Source organism: Mobula hypostoma, chromosome 7, assembly GCF_963921235.1.
Source record: "Mobula hypostoma chromosome 7, sMobHyp1.1, whole genome shotgun sequence".
NCBI classification, from domain to species: Eukaryota; Metazoa; Chordata; class Chondrichthyes; order Myliobatiformes; family Myliobatidae; genus Mobula; species Mobula hypostoma.
Window position 1 is genome coordinate 38,841,359 of NC_086103.1, and position 21,264 is coordinate 38,862,622.

At 41.8% G+C, this 21,264-nt stretch overlaps 1 protein-coding gene across 1 annotated transcript in view; it reads right to left on the reverse strand.

Moving 5' to 3' along the window:
- Positions 1-5,316: 5,316 nt before the first annotated feature.
- The window catches only part of LOC134348887 (cyclin-dependent kinase-like 2), a 72,004-nt gene continuing 56,056 nt past the window's right edge, over positions 5,317-21,264 (reverse strand). Inside the window, 2 exon segments of the mRNA XM_063052682.1 lie at positions 5,317-5,854; positions 11,750-11,835. Of these exon segments, the coding sequence (XP_062908752.1) occupies positions 5,795-5,854; positions 11,750-11,835 (146 nt within the window). The 3' untranslated portion in view covers positions 5,317-5,794.

A 21,264-nucleotide genomic window follows, 5' to 3' on the forward strand; every position in this document is an offset into this window, starting at 1 on the left:
AAATTTATGAGAGGCATAAATAGGATGAATGGAGTCTTATCCCAGGTAGAAATGTCAACCACTACGGGATTTAACTTTAAGGTGAGAGGAGGATTGTTTAAAGATGATATACAGGATAAGATTTATGCTAAGTGCCTGGAACGTACTGCCAGGCTGGTGCTGGAAACAACTGTAGTAGCAGCTTTTAAGAGGCATTTAGAGCAGCACATGAATATGCAGAAAATGGAGGGATACAGATTGTATGCAGGCATATTCCTATTTATGATTTATAATTTAAATTTTTAATATTTACCAATTTTTAATATTTTTAATATTTAATATTTATAATCCAGGGAGCCGGAAGCACAGAATCAAATATTGCTGTGATGATTGTACATTCTAGTATCAATTGTTTAGCGACAATAAAGTATAAAGGAGGTTTAGTTACACCAGCAGCACCAAGTGTTCCGAACAGTACAGGGGTGTGAGTGAGGAAGAGAAACATCCTCAGAAGTAAGCTTATGACACTGTGCAGGACAGAATGGCATAGAAGTTTTGGGGGTGGGAGGGGGTTGGGGAGGTATGGGGAAGGAAAGAGAGCCAGGAATTTAGGTGCCTTTATTGCAAATCCTTACAGATTCACCAAACAGCTGCTGGGACGGAAGCATAGTGACCACCTCGCATGCTCCAAACAAGAGATGGTTCTACACCTGCAGAACTCGCTCAGCGACTCTGAGAGGGAGTGGGAGCTGGGATACCACAGTGCCCTGGTAAATCCTCCTCCTCCTGCAGACGTTTAATGAAAAGGAGCCCAGCTGGAACGGGATCCAGGAAGTAGTCAGAACAGCCAGAGCTAGTTTTGCCCTGGTCTCAGCAGATCAGAGAACCCTACAAGGCTTTCAAGCACTGCCCCAAATCCTCCAGCTACAATGGAAATTCCTTCGGATTATCTGATGTAGGGGAGAGGTCACAGACCAGTGAAGGTGTGCAGAGAGAATTTTTTAACTTTCAGTTAAAATCCCTTTAACAGAACTGGAAAAATGAGAAGACAGATGTGCTTAAATTGTCAAAAAACAGAACGTCCAACTAATTGGGTGAGGATGCTGTCAAAATAAGAATTACTTTAAAAAGATAATTCTCTTTGGAGTGTGAGAGTACATGTTTAGAAGTTCAAGTTTAATTGTCATTCAACAATACACGTGAATACAGCCAAACGAAACAGTGTTCCTCTGGGGCCAAGGTGCAAAACACAGTACCAACAGCGCACAGCACATAGCACATCTAATTACAGTAGCAGAAAAACTTGGTCACAGGAAGTGGCGTGGCCTGTAAATTGATGGTGCATGGGATGTTCTCCTGCTCCAGCTTGCCTTCCACACTGGAGAGCAGCACCAATGGGAGGGGCCAGCCCTGGGCCGTGCAACACCTGAGGCGACACAGCTCCCCCACCATTGAGCTTGCCAACGGACCACTGAAACAAACTTGCAGTATTCTACATTTACCAAAGTCTAATAAGGTCTTGTGATCACAATGAAAATGTCCACGACAACCCTTTGTACCAGTGGCTCTGCATAACGGTATGCAACAAGTCCAGGTGACAACTTGGCAACAAGTCCAGCTCCATCGCTATTGAACAACTCGCTGATGGGCTAGACCTGCAGTACTTGATGCTGTCAATATCCAGCCGTGTCTTGCAATTGTAGAAAAGATGTAAAGGTAGAACAATTACACCTTTGCTTAGACCGGGAGAGCCTGCTGCGACTGTGTGCACTGCCATCTTACCAGAACCGGAAATATACTTATATCCCGAACCCTGAGAAGTCATAAGCAAAATCTAAAATCAAAGATCCTGTTAGGCATTGCAAGTGACTTGTAGTAAGACTGAAGTCGCTCAACAAACCAGCTTCCAAATCATGAAGCAGTTGCAGAATAAACCAGAAGCTTTGAAAGATATATTATCAACAGCTGCACTGTTGGAGACTACATCATACAACCGGGAAACGAAGGTGCTTTTGGAGAAATAACACAACAGGCATTAATGCAGGCATCCCAGTGGATATGAACTGCGATTTGGGAGTATCTAGTGTATTCGCAGAGGAACAGATGAGATCAAACACCCAGAATAAACTGTGAAGCCCAGGGTGTGGATGGCAAAACGAAATCCACTGAATCATTGAAGGACAGCCTATCATATTGGGAGAAGGGTAAAATCTTAATGATGTATCCCACACCAAGCAAACCATTGGTGAAGAAGGTGTTCTAAGAAAAAAGGAAGCTTCAAAAGTTAATATGTCAGCAGCGAATAAGAATTTAGAGCAAGAGATAAACTAGCAACAATAACATAGAACTAGACTGTTGCTGATTGGAAAATTAGCAACAGAAAAGCAGCAAAATTGTGGGACCTTAAAACCTCTGTGATTTTAATGGAAGCCTGTATACAGGGCAATTAGTTTAACCTTTTCAACGCTTATCCAGAAGGTAACTATTTTCACATATTTTGACTCTCATGAAATGGACAGAATGAGGAGAAACAACAGTATCAACCAAAACTCATTTACTTACTGAGTGCAGGTAGTGGACTGTTCCACATTTGGATTGCCTGCTTCAGTTGGACATTTAATTGAGTGATATAGAATCAGGTGATGTCCTGTATGTAAATGCTATTACAATGACCTTAACATGAGCCAGTGCCCTGCATTTTTGTAATTTTGCATGTACTTTCATACCATTCCCTTACGGGTAACCAGTTCTAGAAACCTGGAAGTCATCGACTGGCAGGCAAAGGAGGAAATGAATGAAGAAGGTCGAAAAGTAAATGTCAGGAAAGATTGAAATGAAAAGAAACTGATAGGAATTCTTACTGTAAATAGAATACAATGTTTTCATTCCATGTGTGACTGTGGTAAGAAAGGAATGCAATTTATTCTGGTGGCCAATGCCATTATCATAATTAATTGCAGTTTTCTTTTCAAATATGAATTTGAGTAATTTGATTATGATGCAAAACAGTGGGCTAGAAAGTCTTTCTCAATAACTAACTTGGGTTAAGTATTTTCTAACTTTGATTCTATGCAGCAATTTGCTTAGCTCTGTATCTTTTTATCACTTTTGCAATCACATCTTTCACACGCCACACGCCATTGTAGTTGCTTCATAGCCATGTAACCAAAACCAAATTTTCATTTCTTGGTGAGCCGAATTCCTGTATTCCTCAGACCAGAGCTGAAATAGCTGTTTTGATTGCTTGAAATGTTATGTCACATTTTATTACGCCAGGAAATTTAGGCCCAGTTGCTGGAGCACCAGTTAAATGGTTATCTCTTAAAATCTATATTTGTACCTTTCGTTAAAGTGTCAGAAAAAGAAGTACGACAGGAATTGCCAAAGAACCAAATTTTCTCTTTCCTTACCTTTGGGTCTCACATCCTGATGTTACAGTGTTTAAATACTATAGAGTAATTACCAAGTTTTCCAATAAATTGTTCCTACTTCACACAAAATTTGCACCAATTACTATTCCATGAAAATAAAAATGAGCAGGCTGAACTAATAGTTCTAGTCCAACAGCATGCCCAGGCAAAATTTGAGCAATGCTAGATTCAGATACAACCACATTTCCTACCATGGTCAAGGGAAAATCTGCAGATGCTGGAAATCAAAGCAACACACACAAGATACCGGAGGAACTCAGCAGGCCAGGCAGCATCTATAGAAAATGATAAACGGTCCCGGTGCAGGACCTTGGTCCAAAACGCTGACTGCCTTTCCATAGATGGTGCCTGTCCTGCTGAGTTCCTGCAGTATTTTACGTGTGTTGCGTCCTATCATGGTGCAAACTTCCCCGTCAGTCATAAATTATGATTCGGTCATCTACCCGACCCAACTGCTTTGGGAAGTATCTTTAGCAGAGGGTCTATGCTGTTCAAAAAGTCAGATTGCCACCATCTCTTCAAAGACAACTACGAAGTTCAGGCTTCTGTGTTGACAATATGCATATTGAAGTGTGAGACCCACTGAAATTGATATGGGTTTAAGATAATAGTTTCAACTGCTATCTCCAGAAACCAAGATTAGCTCTAGTGTGTCACGTCAATGACACTTTATCAGAATTATGTAACAAACCACCTAATATAACTTCCCAATATTACTGCTCGATTTATTGCCAGCCCAACAATATGGACAATGCTGAATAAACAGCCACATTTTCTCTTCAATCTCCACTGAGCTAAGTGTTTGTTTTCCGGCAGAATGTATGGAAAGATGCCTTATGTTCTTGAAAAAGTAATCATAATGTATCCAACACTATGGTTCTAAGTATGTGATTGAAAAGCCTTGTGACAATAAAGTTAAAGGGAATGGTAAAACTGATTAGTCCTGGTAAGGATGCCGGCTGTCTCTCAAATTCAACATGCTCCTGGCCATTGCTTTACTGCAGTTTTACTGCCGAGCTTGAACTTCCCAGTGTGCAATGCTCCTTCAACCATGATGCATTGCCAGGAAAGCAACAGGAAATTCTACATCTCTTTTATCTTGGTGAAGTCATGCTAATGTGGCATTGCATTCAACATTGTCTCACTTTGGATAAAATAGGAAAAAATTAATTTGCCTTTTTCCTGATTTTTCATTTATTTTTGTAAAATTATGTTTTGATAAGCACAGTCTTCAGAGCTGTGCTCAACTTGTGGCTTTCATCCATCAGTACTTTCGATTAAAACCACGGCTTGCTTTGGTACAATTAATGAGGAAACACTGATGAACTTACTCTGGAATAACACTGTGTGGACGATGGTGGAAGTCATGGATTCAAGTCAACCACAGTATGGGCGACAACTATGTAATTGGCCCTATGACACTATATATGACATTCTTAGCTGCTTATGCAGATGTGTAACACCCATGAGTAACAAACTCATACTCTAAAGAATGTTCCATCGTCAGTAGAAAAATTATATAGGATTACCTCTGACTCTTACTGAAAAGAACTGCTGTAGGCTCTGCTGAGTCACGGCCAAATTTCAGGTTAGTTCTCAGTTGTGCTAATGCTTCACCAAATTTTGAGGATTAATCACCAGTGGAGGAAAACAAGTAATTTGGCAAGAGTTTCTCCTCATCACCCACACACAAATATGAATAAACAATGACTTTATTGTTTCTTGGGAGTTTGTAATTAACAGTAAACATTTGGATTCAGTGTATGTATGGGTGGGGCACTTCTTACTATAAATCCCGAGGTACACTCCCACCCCCCACCCCCAGTCACTCCCAATGACCTCACTGCTCAATCCTCAACCATTGCCCTTAGAGGAACGCAGGTTTGCCTTGCCCAGCATACAAAGCCCGAGGTCAGAATTACTTCTATCATCAAAAACTGTGAGTAATCGAAGCTAGCTTAAGCACATCCTGACCACGTACAGCACAACTTCCTATTAGACAAAATACACTTAAAGGTTCAAGGTCTTACAAGGCAAGAAGAAAGTATAAGTAACTCCTCAAAAATAACAGTCAGTTGCTCAGATTATTGTAAAATTTACAAATATATTTTATCATTCTCCCACCACTTTGGCAATTAGCATTATTCCTCATGGAATGGTAGTTTGAAGCAAGTGCATATTTCAATTTTAAAAATTCTAATTGGAACTATGTTAAGAGTACAAGGCCCCTAGATTTATCTCCCCCTGCGATCTATCCTGAATTACACATCAAGAAGGTGCTGAAAAGAAAGAATTTTCAAAAAATGGCTTTGTTTTAATTTAGCTAAAATAAATGTGGCACACTCTCCCATCAGCAATGACAGGCTTTATTACATGGAAATCTTTCATCCTGGGCAATGCATTCTGCATGCAGAGTTTCTGGCTTTCTGTGAATCTCCCGTGGCCTAAAAGTCAAACCAAGAATAATAATGTTAACATTTGCTCTCTGTCTGAAAATGTTGTATAAACAAGTCAATATGTCACATTCTGTTTTGAAAGAATAAAGAGCTCCCAATGTCATCCAGGAAATATATTTCAGTAAGACTTAGGAACAATGAGAAAAATGAAAGTTCTTTAATATAATAAAACTAAAGCCAAAACTACTCAATAGTCTATTCGTAGTTTATTCTCGTGTTGGCGCATGACCAAGTGGTTAAGGCGTTGGTCTAGGGATCTGAAGGTCGCAAGTTCGAGCCTCAGCTGAGGCAGTGTGTTGTGTCCTTGAACAAGGCACTAAACCACACATTGCTCTGCGACGACACCGGTGCCAAGCTGTATCGGTCCTAGTGCCCTTCCCTTGGACAACATCGGTAGCGTGGAGAGGGGAGACTTGCAGCATGGGCAACTGCTGGTCTTCCATACAATCTTGCCCAGGCCTGCGCCCTGGAAACCTTCCAAGGTGCAAATCCATGATCTCATGAGACTAACTGATGCCTATATAATAAGTTTATTCTCAAAACACTAACATTAGAAATGTAAATCACCTCTTTTTCATGATATATTAGCAACAGCAGACATATATTAATTTTCATGAGTCTTATGAGCAATTGGTGGATTTTTCAAATCTGCTTCATCCTGACTCAGTTGTGTGATATGTAAAGGAACAATTGAACAAGGCCCTCAAGCCACTATAACAGGGTAAAAGTACCGAAGTGTGTTTGATATGGCGGAAACAACAGGAATTCTGCAGATGCTGGAAATTCAAGCATCGTCAGCTCCTGGGTACTCAGAGGCTCCATCTTCCTCTCACCCCAACCCTCCCCTCTCCACTGACACCCCCATGCTCTCCCCTCCCCCCTCTGATCCCAGCTCTCATCCGTGCCGAGTCTTTACCATCCTCTCCGACCTTCAACTGTCGGAGGCAGAACGCTCTGTCCTCAGTAAGGGCCTCACCTTTGTCCCCCTTCACCCACACCTCAACGAGTTCCGCGTTCGCCATGATGCGGAACTCTTCTTCCTCCGTCTCCAACTCCGAGCCTACTTCTTCGGCAAGGACTCTTCCACCCCCACCGATGACCCCTTCTCCCGTCTTCAACCCTCCTCTTCTTCATGGACACCCCGCTCTGGTCTTCTGTCTGCTCTGGATCTCTTTACTTTCTCTCTCTCCTTTTTCTCCCTCTGTCCCTCTGACTATACCCCTTACCCATCCTCTGGGTTCCCCCCCATCTTGTCTTTCTCCCTGGGCCGCCTGTCCCATGAATCTCTCATATCCCTTTTGCCAATCACCTGTCCAGCTCTTGGCTCCATCCCTCCCCCTCCTGTCTTCTCCTATCATTTTGGATCTCCCGCTTCCCCTCCCACTTTCAAATCTCTTACTAACTCTTCCTTCAGTTAGTCCTGACGAAGGGTCTCGGCCTGAAACGTCGACTGCACCTCTTCCTACAGATGCTGCCTGGCCTGCTGCGTTCATCAGCAACTTTGATGTGTGTTGCTTGATATGGCGGAGTCTATTTTAAAACCAACTAAAGGCCACATTGCCTGAGCATAAACTAGTCAAAGGCAAATGGCAATTTGTTTTATATTTTACTTTACATGGAAAGATGTAAAATAGGCTCTTCATTTGTTATCGCCCAATGGATACCAAGTTAAAACCTACCTGAAACAAAGGAAAAGTCATTTATCTGAAGACTTTGTCATTTTCCTCACAGTGGGCCTGTTTACAGTTCACACTGTGAAACTCTAAACTCAATGTACAACACCTTCTCATTGAGCATATTGCATCCTTTTGGGTTCAACGTCAATGTAACATGGACCAGTATTCATATATCATCAGTATTTCTAGCTTTTGTGTTCATATTTGCAGATTTCCTGCAATTTTTTCCTCCTTCAGTAGTTCTGGATAAATGTTCTGTTTCTTTCATTTACAACTCCCACTGACTGACATTTGTTAAGCACTAATTATCTGACTACCATATTTCAAATTATACTAGTTATGACACAGCAGTTGAATTGGACTCATGATCCACAGATCTAAGTTAAAATTCCACTACAGCCGCCATGGTCTTTGAAATAGGTTAATAATCTAGAATTGTACACCAAAACTAGCCATTACTAAAGGGATACCAGACTGTTGTAGACACCCATCAGCTTCACTAATAACATTAAAGAATATCATTAAGGAAGAAAACTGTATGATAATGACTCTTAAATTACTAAGTAAGCCATTATAACCTCTACATCAAAGGGAATAAAACTAAACAGACCACCCTGCATTAATTGATGTGCTGAATTCAAACACAACAAAGATGTCCATGCAACTTTGCAAAGATCTCCTCACAAACATCTGGTGTCTAATTGGGAGGGATAGTCCAAAGACAGATCATGCAACAGGCTGATATGGTTGTCTTTATAGAGGTCTAAAAGTTTTATTGAGATACAGCCCAGTGTAGGCCCTTCTGGCCCTTCAAGCCATGATGGCCAGCAATCCCCCAATTTAATGCTAGCCCAATCACAGGACAATTTACAATGACCAATTAACCCACCAATCTGTAGGTTTTTGGACTGTGGGAAGAAACCGGAGTACCCAAAGGAAACCCATGCGATCTGGGGGAGAATGTGCAAACTTCTTACAGACAGTAGGAGGAATTGAAACCAGGTCACCTGTACTGTAGAGCATTGTGCTCATTTAATGACTACGCTACCATGCTGGTAAGCAGTAACTCTGTAAATCCTCAACATTGACTCCAGACCACGTAAAGTCTGATGGGTAAGCAACGTCTGTCAGTTGGATGTATCAGTGATCCTCCACATGAAAGGAACACTTGGTAGCACCATCGCTGACTGAATCCTGTAGAATATAGTCACCGAATTGGGTCTGCAGCAGACAGTGAGTGAACCAACATGAAGGATAAATACATTTGTCCTCACCCTCACTAATGTACCTGTGGCACACACATTTGTCTATTGGTAAAACTGACCACCCCTCAGTCCTTGAGGAGACAAAGTCCCGTTTTCACCCTGAGAACAATCTCCATATTGTCATGTATACCATTAAGCAAAGTGAGAAAGACTCACAACAAATCTGGCAGCTTAAAGCTCGTCATTCACGAGGCGCCGTGGAGCAACAGCAGCAAAAGTGTATATCATTACAATCTGTAACCTCCTGGCATGGTATGTCTCTCACTCAACTGTAACAGAGAAGCTGGGGTGGGAGGGGGTGTGGAGGAAACGGGAGGCTACCCCGGTGAAATAAACACCATGGAAAGGCATGTTAGGAGCAAAGCCAAGCATGTAGAAAACAAGGTGCCAACGATGTGAAGCTTCAGCAGATGGTGGCATACTCGTCAGGCAGCTGAAACAGCATGCAACAAGTGATTCTACAACGCAAAGCTCTGCACACATCTAGTCGTTAAAGGGGGAGGACAATTAGACAGCTGAGGAGGAGGAGACTCCAAGAAAATCCCCGTCTTCATCAGTGTTGAAATCCAGTAAATGAGTGCGAAAGACAAGGCTGAAATATCCAGAAATCTATTCAGCAGACCTGCCGAATACACGATCCATCACGGATCGTTCTGAGGGCCCATCCATCATGGAAGCTACTCATTAGCCAATTAGATTCATTTTGCATGATACCAAGGGCATCATGGGATACAACTCAGCTATGGGAGCAGCAACATCTTGGCTGTAATACCAGCAGACAAGCTGTTCTAGTGCAGATACAACACTGGCATCCTTCTGACAATATGGAAATTTGCCCAGCTACATTTGGCTCACACAAAGTAGGACAAATTCAATTCAGTTGATTACTAATCAGTCTACTCTCAATCATCAGCAAAGTGATGCTGACAGTGCTATCAGCACCATCAAGCAACACTCGCTCACCAGCCTGCCCACTTTGGATTTTGCCAGACCCAGTTAGTTCCAGGGCTCATTGCAGCATTGGTATAAAGATTGAATTCTGGATGTGATGTGAGTGAGATTATTCTGAACATTATGCCAACTTTTAACAGGAGTCCTGTTAATACTGAAAACCCTCAACATCTGCAAGTCTGAGCTCCTCTAAAGATCTGCTGCATCATCTTGCCCTCTTTCATGCCAAGATTTAGGAAGAGTTGAACCACTTCTCAGAGAAGGCAGACATTGTGTCAGCACAACCTTTGGTCAATTGAGCAAGTGAGCTTTCCAAAATCCAGACCTCAGACAAAACTCATGAGCTATTGGAGAGCAGTGATACCTGTCCTCCTATACAACTCTAAGACCTGGACTACCTAGAACAGACATCTCAAGTTGCAACAAAATGTTCTATCATTGTCACCTCCACAAAATCCTCCAAGTTCAAAGGAAGGATAATCAAATCTATGTCATTGTTGTTGGATTAGGGTGTAGAATTGTTATTTTTCTAGTATTTTTCAAAGTAGTTTAACTTTCCTACGTTCCCTTATAATTTTTATATAATCACTTATATACGTTCAGTAAATTTTTTAGTAATTGTAGTATAACCGATTCAGTATTTTCCAGAAGCTTCTCATTCCTTTTGCAGCAGTTGTCTCACCATTTAAATTTGGCTAAGTTATAGGTTCATTGTTATCACCAGAATAATGTTACCTCTAGTCTGAGTATGAGATGACCAAAATTTCTTTTTCTTTTCTTTTAATTTTGTCCTTTCTCTGTTCTTGTAACAGTTAATAGAACAGCCATAATCGCCCAGGTTTATTCCACATTCTTGACTTTAGAAGAACCTCTGGGTCAATATCACCAGATCCAAAATTGTCCTCTCAATGTCCTCAGTAATGAAGACCTGGTTCCTTTGAAGTTGGTGATTCTGGGACAGGCCATGCTATTTGCATAGACCACACAATGGCCATCAGTAGACACTGCATTATGAGCTCTGCTATGGGACCAGATTGTCAGGTGGACAGAGCAAATGATTGAAGGATATGTTCAAAGCTTTCTTGAGGTAGTGCAATATCCCCACTGACACCTGGGAAGCTCTGGTCCACGACTGCTTAAAGTAGAGAAGGAACATTCAGGATTGTGTCGAGAACATCAAGGCCATGCATCAAGAGCACAAAGAAACCCCTGCACAAGCTACAGAAGAAATGTAGTACCCACAAACTACCCACTCTCTCACTCTATTACCAACCTCACAACCCAACTTTGGAATCATGTGCAATTCCCACATCTGCACCATCAGCTACCTCAGAACCCACAAAACTGGGATAGAAGCAAGAATAGTGAGAATCTAAACAACTAAATGATCATCATCACCTAATTGTGACAATGAATCTATCAGATAGAAAATCTAATTAAATGGAAGTCCATTCACATTCTGAAGCCATTGCCCTGTGAAGTCAATGGTACAGAGAGAATCTGGGAAAATGGGATTTGTCACAGGAGCCCCCTGCATATTAAGTTTTCATTAACAGCTGATTTGGATTGGCCACCTATTAGCCAAGTTCCCAGATTTTATTTTTCAGTCAAGACCCAAAAAGCTAGATTCTGGAAATCTGAAGTAAAAATAGAAAACCAACCAACAATGTTCCCATAAAACACTATTGCTCCAAATATCTGCAATAGGGGTTTGGGTTTGATAGGAAAATTGAAAAGTTGTGACCAAACCGCTATTGCAGATATTTGAGAGCAGTGTTTTATGGGGACATTGTGAAGGTGTGGAGATCAAATTGAAAATAAAACAGTGTAGATGTGGAAACACAAAACACATGCAGAAAATGCTGGGAAAAGCTCCGGGATCAGGTTTCCAAGTTAGTTGGCCAAGACTGCTGCTTGGCAAGCAGAAGCAAAAATAAATTGTATGAATATTAATTCAACATAAGTGTCAAGTATAATTAGCATCATTTTACCTGGTGGAAAGTGTTCCTAGTTTGATCCTGGTCAGAAATCACCAACAAAGGGATTCTCAACTCTTTTCTCAGCAGCTTGCATTTTCCTGGAATTAGAACATTGGTTTACATAGCAATATTTGTTGATCCATTAAGTGTAAAGTCATACGGCTGAGTTTGCATTTGTGTTGTGATATTAAAGTGTCCTGCATTATTCCTTGTATTCCTGCAATCTCCCCCAATCCATGCCATTTAGTTACCAATGTGGTAATTATTTCACAGAAGCTGCTTTTCGAACAGTTTTTATTGAAGGTGACAATAACCATTTCAAAGAAAGTGCACTCTTTTTTGGATGGATTATGATATGAACAATTACAGGATTGATGCAAATTCAAACTGATTACAATAAAATCTGAGATTGTTCATCGTAACCAACTTTCTGCCAAAGGAAACTTGCCGAGGATAATGGTATTCTTACCTACAGAGCAGCTAGGATCACAGAAACTGGGCGATAGATGTGACACATAAAAGACTGGGTGTGGATGAAATGAAAATTACAAACACGAGAAAGTCTGCACGGGCTGGAAATCCAAAGCAACACATATAAAATGCTGGAAGAACTCAGCAGGTCAGTCAGCATCTATGAAAAAAAGTAAGCAGTCAAAATTTCAGGCCGAGACCCTTTATCAGGATGGAGATAAAGCGTCTCAGCCTGAAACATCGACTGTTTAGTCTTTTCCATTTATGCTGACTGACCTGCTGAGTACCTCCAGCATTTTATGTGCGTTGCTTTAGATGAAAATTGTTTCCAAGGAACAGATGCTGATAATATAACAGGAGTTAGTCCTGGACTGCCTGCGGTTGTTTCCAAGGTGGTGACGTGAAATCCAGAGAACCAAATGGCTACTGTCACCAGTGCACTGGGGTCTTGGATGTGTATCCCAAGAAAGGAGAGGAATGCCAGCTATCATTAAAGACAGCAGTAGTATCACATGTTGAAACATGAATTGTAAGGGTAGTTCTGTCCTCTCCCCTATCACAACCAAAGCTCCAATCTGTGAAGGCAAGTATCAGCAGTAGTTCCCAACAAAGCTGTTTATGCTCAGCAGGTGCCTCACAAGAAGTAAAAGGCTTTCCTGATGTTGATGTAAATGAGATTTATATATTCCAGGATGTATATTGTATACATTTCTCAGACATTAAATGCACCTTTTGGATCAATTACAGGAAATGGCCTGAAACTGACTTCAAAATCTTACATGGCGTATTTCTCAGGGAGTAGGAATCCTTGGAATTGTCTGCCCAAGGTGGTAGTGGAAACTCAGCTACTGAGTTATTCAGGACAGAGATCAATAGATTTGTAGATATTAAAAGAAACACGTGGTGTTAGTGCAGGAAAGTGATGCTGAGGGAATAAGATCAGACATGATATTGAAAGGTGGAGCAGGCAGGAGAGATAGAATGGTATGTTTCTGATTCTCCTTCCCTACGACACTTCAAGTCAAGTCAAGTCACTTTTTATTGTCATTTCGACCATGACTGCTGGTACAGTACACAGTAAAAATGAGACAACGTTTTTCAGGACTACATGAACAATACAAAAACTACACTGAACTACGTGAAAAACAACACAAAACTACACTAGACTACAGACCTACCTGGGACCGCATAAAGTGCACAAACAGTGCAGGCATTACAATAAATAATAAACAAGACAATAGACACAGTAGAGGGCAGTAGGTTGGTGTCGGTCCAGGCTCTGGATATTGAGGAGTCTGATGGCTTGGGGGAAGAAACTGTTACATAGTCCGGTCACGAGAGCCCGAATACTTCGGTGCCTTTTGCCAGATGGCAGGAGGGAGAAGAGTTTATATGAGGGGTGCGTGGGGTCCTTCATAATGTTGTTTGCTTTACGGCTGCAGTGTGTGGTGTAAATGTCTCTAATGGCGGGAAGAGAGACCCCGATGATCTTCTCAGTTGACCTTACTATCCGCTGCAGGGTCTTGTGATCCGAGATGGTGCAATTTCTGAGCCGGGCAGTGATGCAGCTGCTCAGGATGCTCTCAATACAACATCTGTAGAATGTGGTGAGGATGGGTGCTGGGAGATGGACTTCCCTCAGCCTTCGCAGAAAGTAGAGACGCTGCTGGGCTTTCTTTGCTATGGAGCTGGTGTTGAGGGACCAGGTGTTCATGTGTTCAGTTACAAATCTTGTCACCCCATAGCGGTCGGGTCAATGGGCTCCAGAGCCTTCTCCTCATTCAATACTAACTTAGTTATTATGATTTAGGAAACCATTTGGCCTACAGATTCTGTCTGTACTTCTCGCTGCCTCAGTAAAGCAGCCAGCACAATCAAAGACCCCACCCAGCCCGGACATTTTCTCTTCTCCATTCTCCCATCAAGCAGAAGATTTTTAAAAAGCCTGAAAGTACATACTAGCAGGCTTCAGGAAAGCTTCCACCCCACTGTTGAATGGTTCCTTAGTACAATAACATGGACTCTTCAAGATTTAAGTTGATTTATCACATGTACATCAAAACATAGAGAAAAATGCATTGTTTGTACTAACGAACAACACACCCGAGAGAGCGCCGGAGGCAGCCTGCATGTGTTGCCACGCGTTCCAGTGCCACCTCAGCGTGCCCATTGGCAGAACACAACAAACATCAAAACAACAACTGACCTCACAACCTATCTCATGATCTTGCACCTCACTGTCTTCCTGCAATGCACTTTCTCTGGAGCTGTTACACTTTTTTCTGCATTCTGTTATTGCTTTACCTTGTACTGTACTTCCCCAACACACTGTGTAATGGTTTGATCTGTACGAACAGAAGGCAAAACGAGCTTTTCACTGTATCTCGGTACATGTGACAGTAATAAACCAATTTCAGTTCCACTGGATCCATGCTGAACTCAAACAGCATCTGTCCCTTTCACCTCTCTTTATTTCCCTGTACTACCACTGTGTAAATTCTTTCCTATATGTCAATCAACACCTCCTTGATTCCGCAAACACGAGGAATTCTGCAGATGCTGGAAATTCAAGCAACACACATCAAAGTTGCTGGTGAACGCAGCAAACCAGGCAGCATCTCTAGGAAGAGGTACAGTCGACGTTTCGGGCCAAGACCCTTCAGTTAGTCCTGACGAAGGGTTTTGGCCTGAAACGTCGACTGTACCTCTTCCTAGAGATGCTGCCTGGCCTCCTTGATTCCTTTGCATTTACCTACACCACAGGGTAGATGACAGTAGTTAATTACCTTAACAACATATATTTGGATTTGGGACAGTCTTCCTATTCCTGTGATTTTAAATGGTGAAACAATGAACTCCTTGAGCCAATTATCATTTCAGCTTCCTGCTGCTCCAGCTGAAGGCATAACAACAACAGAAAAGGCAGTAAACATTCTCCTACATATCATTCCATAATAAATTTGCATACAAGGGTCAATGACCTGAAAGGTTAATTCTGTTTTTCTTTCCATAAATACAGCCTAGCCGGTTGACTACTTTATTTCTGTCTCTGTTTCAGATTTCCAGCATCTGTAGTTTATTTCATTTTTCACCTGAAGGCAAACTACTCTTATCCAAATACACAGGTAATTACCAATTGCAATTTTCTGTATATTTCTAATAATTAAAAATGCAGTAGTTCAAGTAAATCTCTTTCCTTTCTAAACTAACCCATCCATGACTTATGCAAGATTATTGCATATATACAGTATTAAGAAGACACAATGCGTTGTGTAGTTAACATTAGACACACGCTATTTATAAATCTAAATGTTAATATCTTTAAGCTCTTAACGTTCATTAAAATGGTTGGCATATAGAAACTTCTGTTTAAAATAAGAAATATCAGCTGTCAGTTACTGATGCCTGCAATTAGCTCTCAATGTGCTAAAGAATTTAGTTACCATTATGAAGTTTTTATTTGGACCAGTTGACATTTGTTTACAGATCAACTAACAATGCATGGCTGAGGTGCTGAGTAATTGCAGTTTAGAATTCAACTCTGCAGTTCTTTATGTAATGAAAACCCTCTTCTTTCAGTCACAGACCATGTGACCATTTTCTATTGTCAAAAGCGGAGCACATAGTGCATAATATTCCTGGATTCAGAAATCACGACCCAAGTTTATCTGTTGCTACTGAGTGTGAATGAGAAATCAGACGTATTTTCCCACTAGCCCAATCTCCTATTATCGATGTTGCCACACTTATCTTTGCTCTTGAATATAAAAGGAAATAGACAGGAAGGAAGCAGGGTCCTACTTTAAATATGCAGATAGTATCCAATGCAGTAATTAAGGTGCAGAATGCAATTTCCAATGGATGCCTGAGAGGACTGCTATCTTACAAAAAAGGGGATGATTTCAGCTCTTTCCCCAGTAGACAAAATCTCTCGTAAGGTGGATCATAGGTCAGAAGCCCAAGGAATTAAATTTAAACGTATTTTTTTCTAGTCTCTATATGGAACAACAAAGGGACTGGTCTACTGTTTCTTATTGGGAAGTCTTAGACTTCCATTCTACCAACTTACCACCCCCCGCCCTAACACAAATGATGCAAGATAGGTCCCTGACCTCCTGCAGCCCCATAATAACCACATTTTCACCATTTCTGTCATGGTTGCCACCTTTAATTTATTTACATGTTCCCACTAGTCAGAGCAACTGCCAAACAGGAGTATACAGCAAGTTCTTTAAGAGGGCTAATGAGAGCTTTTATGACTTGGTTTTGAGTACTAAATAAGAAAGTCTTATTGTAGTTCTATATGGCTGGTGAGACCAAATCAGTACTGCTGTGCGCGATTTTGGTCTCCTCACTTGAGAAGGAATATGCTTGCAACTAAGGAAATACTGCAAAACCTCACAAGACTGATTTGGTAGGAATAGTGGTTTTGTTGCATGAAGATAAATTGATTAGGCCTGTATTATGTAGAGTTTAAAACTTACAAAATTCTTCCTTCTTCTACCAACCCTGGTTATTGCCTCTTTAATATATATTTTCAGGCATGTGCACAATTCAAATTCAGCGTTTTGTTATAAGATATGTTTCTCTATTGAAGAAATAATATTTTTAAAATGATTTTTCTCACGGTTAATTGCATCTACTAGGTGAAGTGAAGGCAGTGGAATATCCTTAACCCTGTTGACTGGGCACCTCAAAGCATACGTTGAAGCATATCTTCTTCATATCCTAGAATGTAACTTCACCTCTAGAAATATTTTGTAATTTCCAGTGAGTGCACAAGCCAAATCAAAAATTATTAGTCATCAATTTTAACTTAATGGTTATCTAAATATTCCCCCACATGCTTTCCTCAGGATGACATCTCAATAGATTTGAGCTAAAGGCAGGTAAACACGTTTATTAGACAGTAAATGGATAATGAACACCACAGAGTTACATCAAATTAAGCCTTAACCATAGCTCCTGAGAAGTTTCTAAAATATTAATATTGGCTGTGCAAATTACAAGTTGCACATTCATTAATCTTTACATGGAACCTAGCTGTTGACCCTAGTCCTTCTGAACTATGTCCATGATGGATTCAATTAGAACAAAAATATGTATTAATATTCATTTCTGTGGCCCCCTGATGACTAGCTGAGATTTGCTGTTTAGTACTACTCCTTGAAATGAATATAATTATAAACCAACCATTTTTATTTATTTTACTTTCTATCCTGTACCTGTCAATGATCATTAGGACAAGATTCTTGCATAGGCAGAGTATTTGGACTAATCTTCCAGAATACTGGGCAGGCAGTTTAAATTCCGCTGGTTTTTATCAGTTGCTAACATTAACAGCAAAATAAGAATGCTGATGTCTGTCAGCGTGAAACATAAATGATTGGCAGGTAATTCAGTTTAATCTGCAGGTAATCTGCTACATGCCTCTGGTGAAGAGTAAACCTGCAATGTCGAGGACAGCGAGGAAATGGACGGAAGAGGCTTATGAGGCACTCCAGGCAACACACATAAAAGTTGCTGGTGAACGCAGCAGGCCAGGCAGCATCTCCAGGAAGAGTGAACGTTTCGGGCCGAGACCCTTCGTCAGGACTAATTGAAGGAAGAGCTAGTAAGAGATTTGAAAGTGGGAGGGGGAGGGGGAGATCCAAAATGATAGGAAAAGACAGGAGGGGGAGGGATGGAGCCAAGAGTTGGACAGGTGATTGGCAAAAGGGATATGAGAGGGTCATGAGACAGGATGCCCAGGGAGAAGGAAAAGGGGGAGGGGGGAAAAAACCCAGAGGATGGGCAAGGGGTATAGTCAGAGGGGAGAAAAAGGAGAGAGAGAGAAAGAATGTGTGTATATAAATAAATAACGGATGGGGTACGAGGGGAAGGTGGGGCATTAGCGGAAGTTAGAGAAGTCAATGTTCATACCATCAGGTTGGAGGCTACCCAGATGGAATATAAGGTGTTGTTCCTCCAGCCTGAGTGTGGCTTCATCTTTACAGTAGAGGAGGCCGTGGATAGACATGTCAAAATGGGAATGGGATGTGGAATTAAAATATGTGGCCACTGGGAGATCCTGCTTTCTCTGGCGGACAGAGCGTAGGTGTTCAGCAAAACGATCTCCCAATCTGCGTCGGGTCTCGTCAATATATAGAAGGCCACATCGGGAGCACCGGACGCAGTATATCACCTCAGGGGACCCACAGGTTCAGGGCCCCAGACAAGCTCTGGAGGCACTCCAGGGTTGTTTTGAGGTGACAGACTGGCAGGCACTCTGTGAGCCACATGGAGAGGATACTAATGGGCTCACAGAGTGCATCACTGGTTACATCAACTTCTGTGTGGACTGCAATGTTCCAACAAGAACTGTCCTTTGTTATTCAAATAACAAGCCATGGGTAACAAAGGACATTAAGGAGGGCGTTTAGAGATGGAAATAGGGAGGAGCTGAGGGCAGTACAGAGGGACCTGAAAGCCAGGATCAGAGAGGCTAAAGACAGGTATAGGAGGAAGCTTGAGTGGAAACTCCTTTCTTTCTTTTTAAATCTTTTTATTAAATTAGCACACAAAAAGTAAACCATGTAGACACTGTTGCAATATAAATTTGCAAGAGATATTAATACACAAAAAAAAGTTAGTACAAACAGTGCAGTTTAGATATAAAATAATAAGGTAATATAATAGTATACTAATTTTCCATACATATCAGTAAAGAGAAGAAAAAACCCCCCAAAAAACCCACCGTGCAACTAATCTAAAAAGCAAAGCAAAGCAATGGGCTAACTAGGTAACAAGTAGACTTAAACAACTTAAAACAATCACGTCCTCAAACCCGACCTCCATTAAAAACAGTTAAAAAAGCAAGAAGGGAATGTAAATATGGGCAAAGAGGAAAAAAATTACATTAAATGAAAATGTTGAATAAAAGGTCTCCAGGTCTGTTCAAATTTAACTGAAGTATCATAAAGATGACTTCTAATTTTCTCTAAATTTAAACATAGTATCGTCTGAGAAAACCAAAAGAACGTAGTTGGGGTATTAATCTCCTTCCAATGTTGTAAAATACATCTTTTCGCTATTAAAGTAAGAAATGCAATCATTCTACGGGCTGAAGGGGAAAGATTACTGGAAATTTTAGGTAATCCAAAGATAGCGGTAATAGGATGGGGAGAAATATCTATATTCAATACCTTTGAAATAATATTAAAAATGTCTTTCCAAAAGGTTTCCAAAGTAGGACAGGACCAAAACATATGAGTTAAGGAGGCTATCTCCCCATGACATCTGTCACAAAGAGGGTTAATATGAGAATAAAAAGGAGCTAATTTATCTTTAGACATATGTGCTCTATGAAAAACTTTAAATTGAATTAGGGAATGTTTGGAACAGATAGAGGAAGTATTGACTAGTTGTAAAATATGTGCCCAGTCGTCCGCTGAAATAATAAAGCCCAATTCCTTTTCCCAATCTGACCTAATCTTATCGAATGGAGCTTTCCTAAGTTTCATGATAGTATTAGAGTGGAAACTCCAGCAGAACAACATGAGAGAGGTCTGGAGTGGGATGAGGACCATCACTGGGTTCCGGCAAACTAGCAACAGAGGAGCTGAAGGCAGTGTAGACAGGGCCAACGAACTTAACCTGTTCTTTAACAGATTTCACATTGTGGCCCCTGCCCATCCCCCACATGATTCATCTGTCATCGACCCCCAACCAACACATATTCCACTCTCCCCTCCTCACAGTCCCCCACCCTGCTCTCATGACTATACCCCTTCCCCACACAAAACCACCACAGTGGGTTTCACAGCTGAACAGGTGAGAAGACAGCTGAAACGTCTCAACCCAAGCAAGGCCACAGGACCGGATGGTGTCAGTACCAAGGTGCTCAAAGCCTGTGCCCCTCAGCTATGTGGAGTACTTTGCCATGTCTTCAACCTGAGCCTGAGCCTCCAGAAGGTTCCTGTACTGTAGAAGACGTCCTGCCTCGACCCTGTGCCGAAGACGCCGCGCCCCAGCGGCCTCAATGACTACAGACCAGTGGCATTGACCTCCCACATCATGAAGACCCTGGAGAGACTTGTTCTGGAGCTGCTCCGGCCTATGGTTAGGCTACACTTAGATCCCCTCCAGTTCGCCTACCAGCCCCGACTAGGAGTTGAGGATGCCATCGTCTACCTGCTGAACCGTGTCTACGCCCACCTGGACAAGCCAGCAAGCACTGTGAGGGTCATGTTTTTTGACTTCTCCAGTGCGTTCAACACCATCCGCCCTGCTCTGCTGGGGGAGAAGCTGACAGCGATGCAGGTGGATGCTTTCCTGGTGTCATGGATTCTTGATTACCTGACTGGCAGACCACAGTACGTGTGCTTGCAACCCTGTGTGTCCGACAGAGTGATCAGCAGCACTGGGGCTCCAAAGGGGACTGTCTTGTCTCCCTTTCTCTTCACCATTTACACCTCGGACTTCAACTACTGTACAGAGTCTTGTCATCTTCAGAAGTTTTAGGATGACTCTGCCATAGTTGGATGCATCAGCAAGGGAGATGAGGCTGAGTACAGGGCTACGGTAGGAAACTTTGTCACATGGTGTGAGCAGAATTATCTGCAGCTTAATGTGAAAAGACTAAGGAGCTGGTGGTGGACCTGAGGAGAGCTAAGGTAGCGGTGACCCCTGTTTCCATCCAGGGAGTCAGTGTGGACATGGTGGAGGATTACAAATACCTGGGGATACGAATTGACAATAAACTGGACTGGTCAAAGAACACTGAGGCTGCCTACAAGAAGGGTCAGAGCCGCCTCTATTTCCTGGGGAGACTGAGGTCCTTTAACATCTGCCAGACGATGCTGAGGATGTTCTACAAGTCTGTGGTGGCCAGTGCTATCATGTTTGCTGTTGTGTGCTGGGGCAGCAGGCTGAGGGTAGCAGACACCAACAGAATCAACAAACTCATTCGTAAGGCCAGTGATGTTGTGGGGATGGAACTGGACTCTCTCACGGTGGTGTCTGAAAAGAGGATGCTGTCCAAGTTGCATGCCATCTTGGACAATGTCTCCCATCCA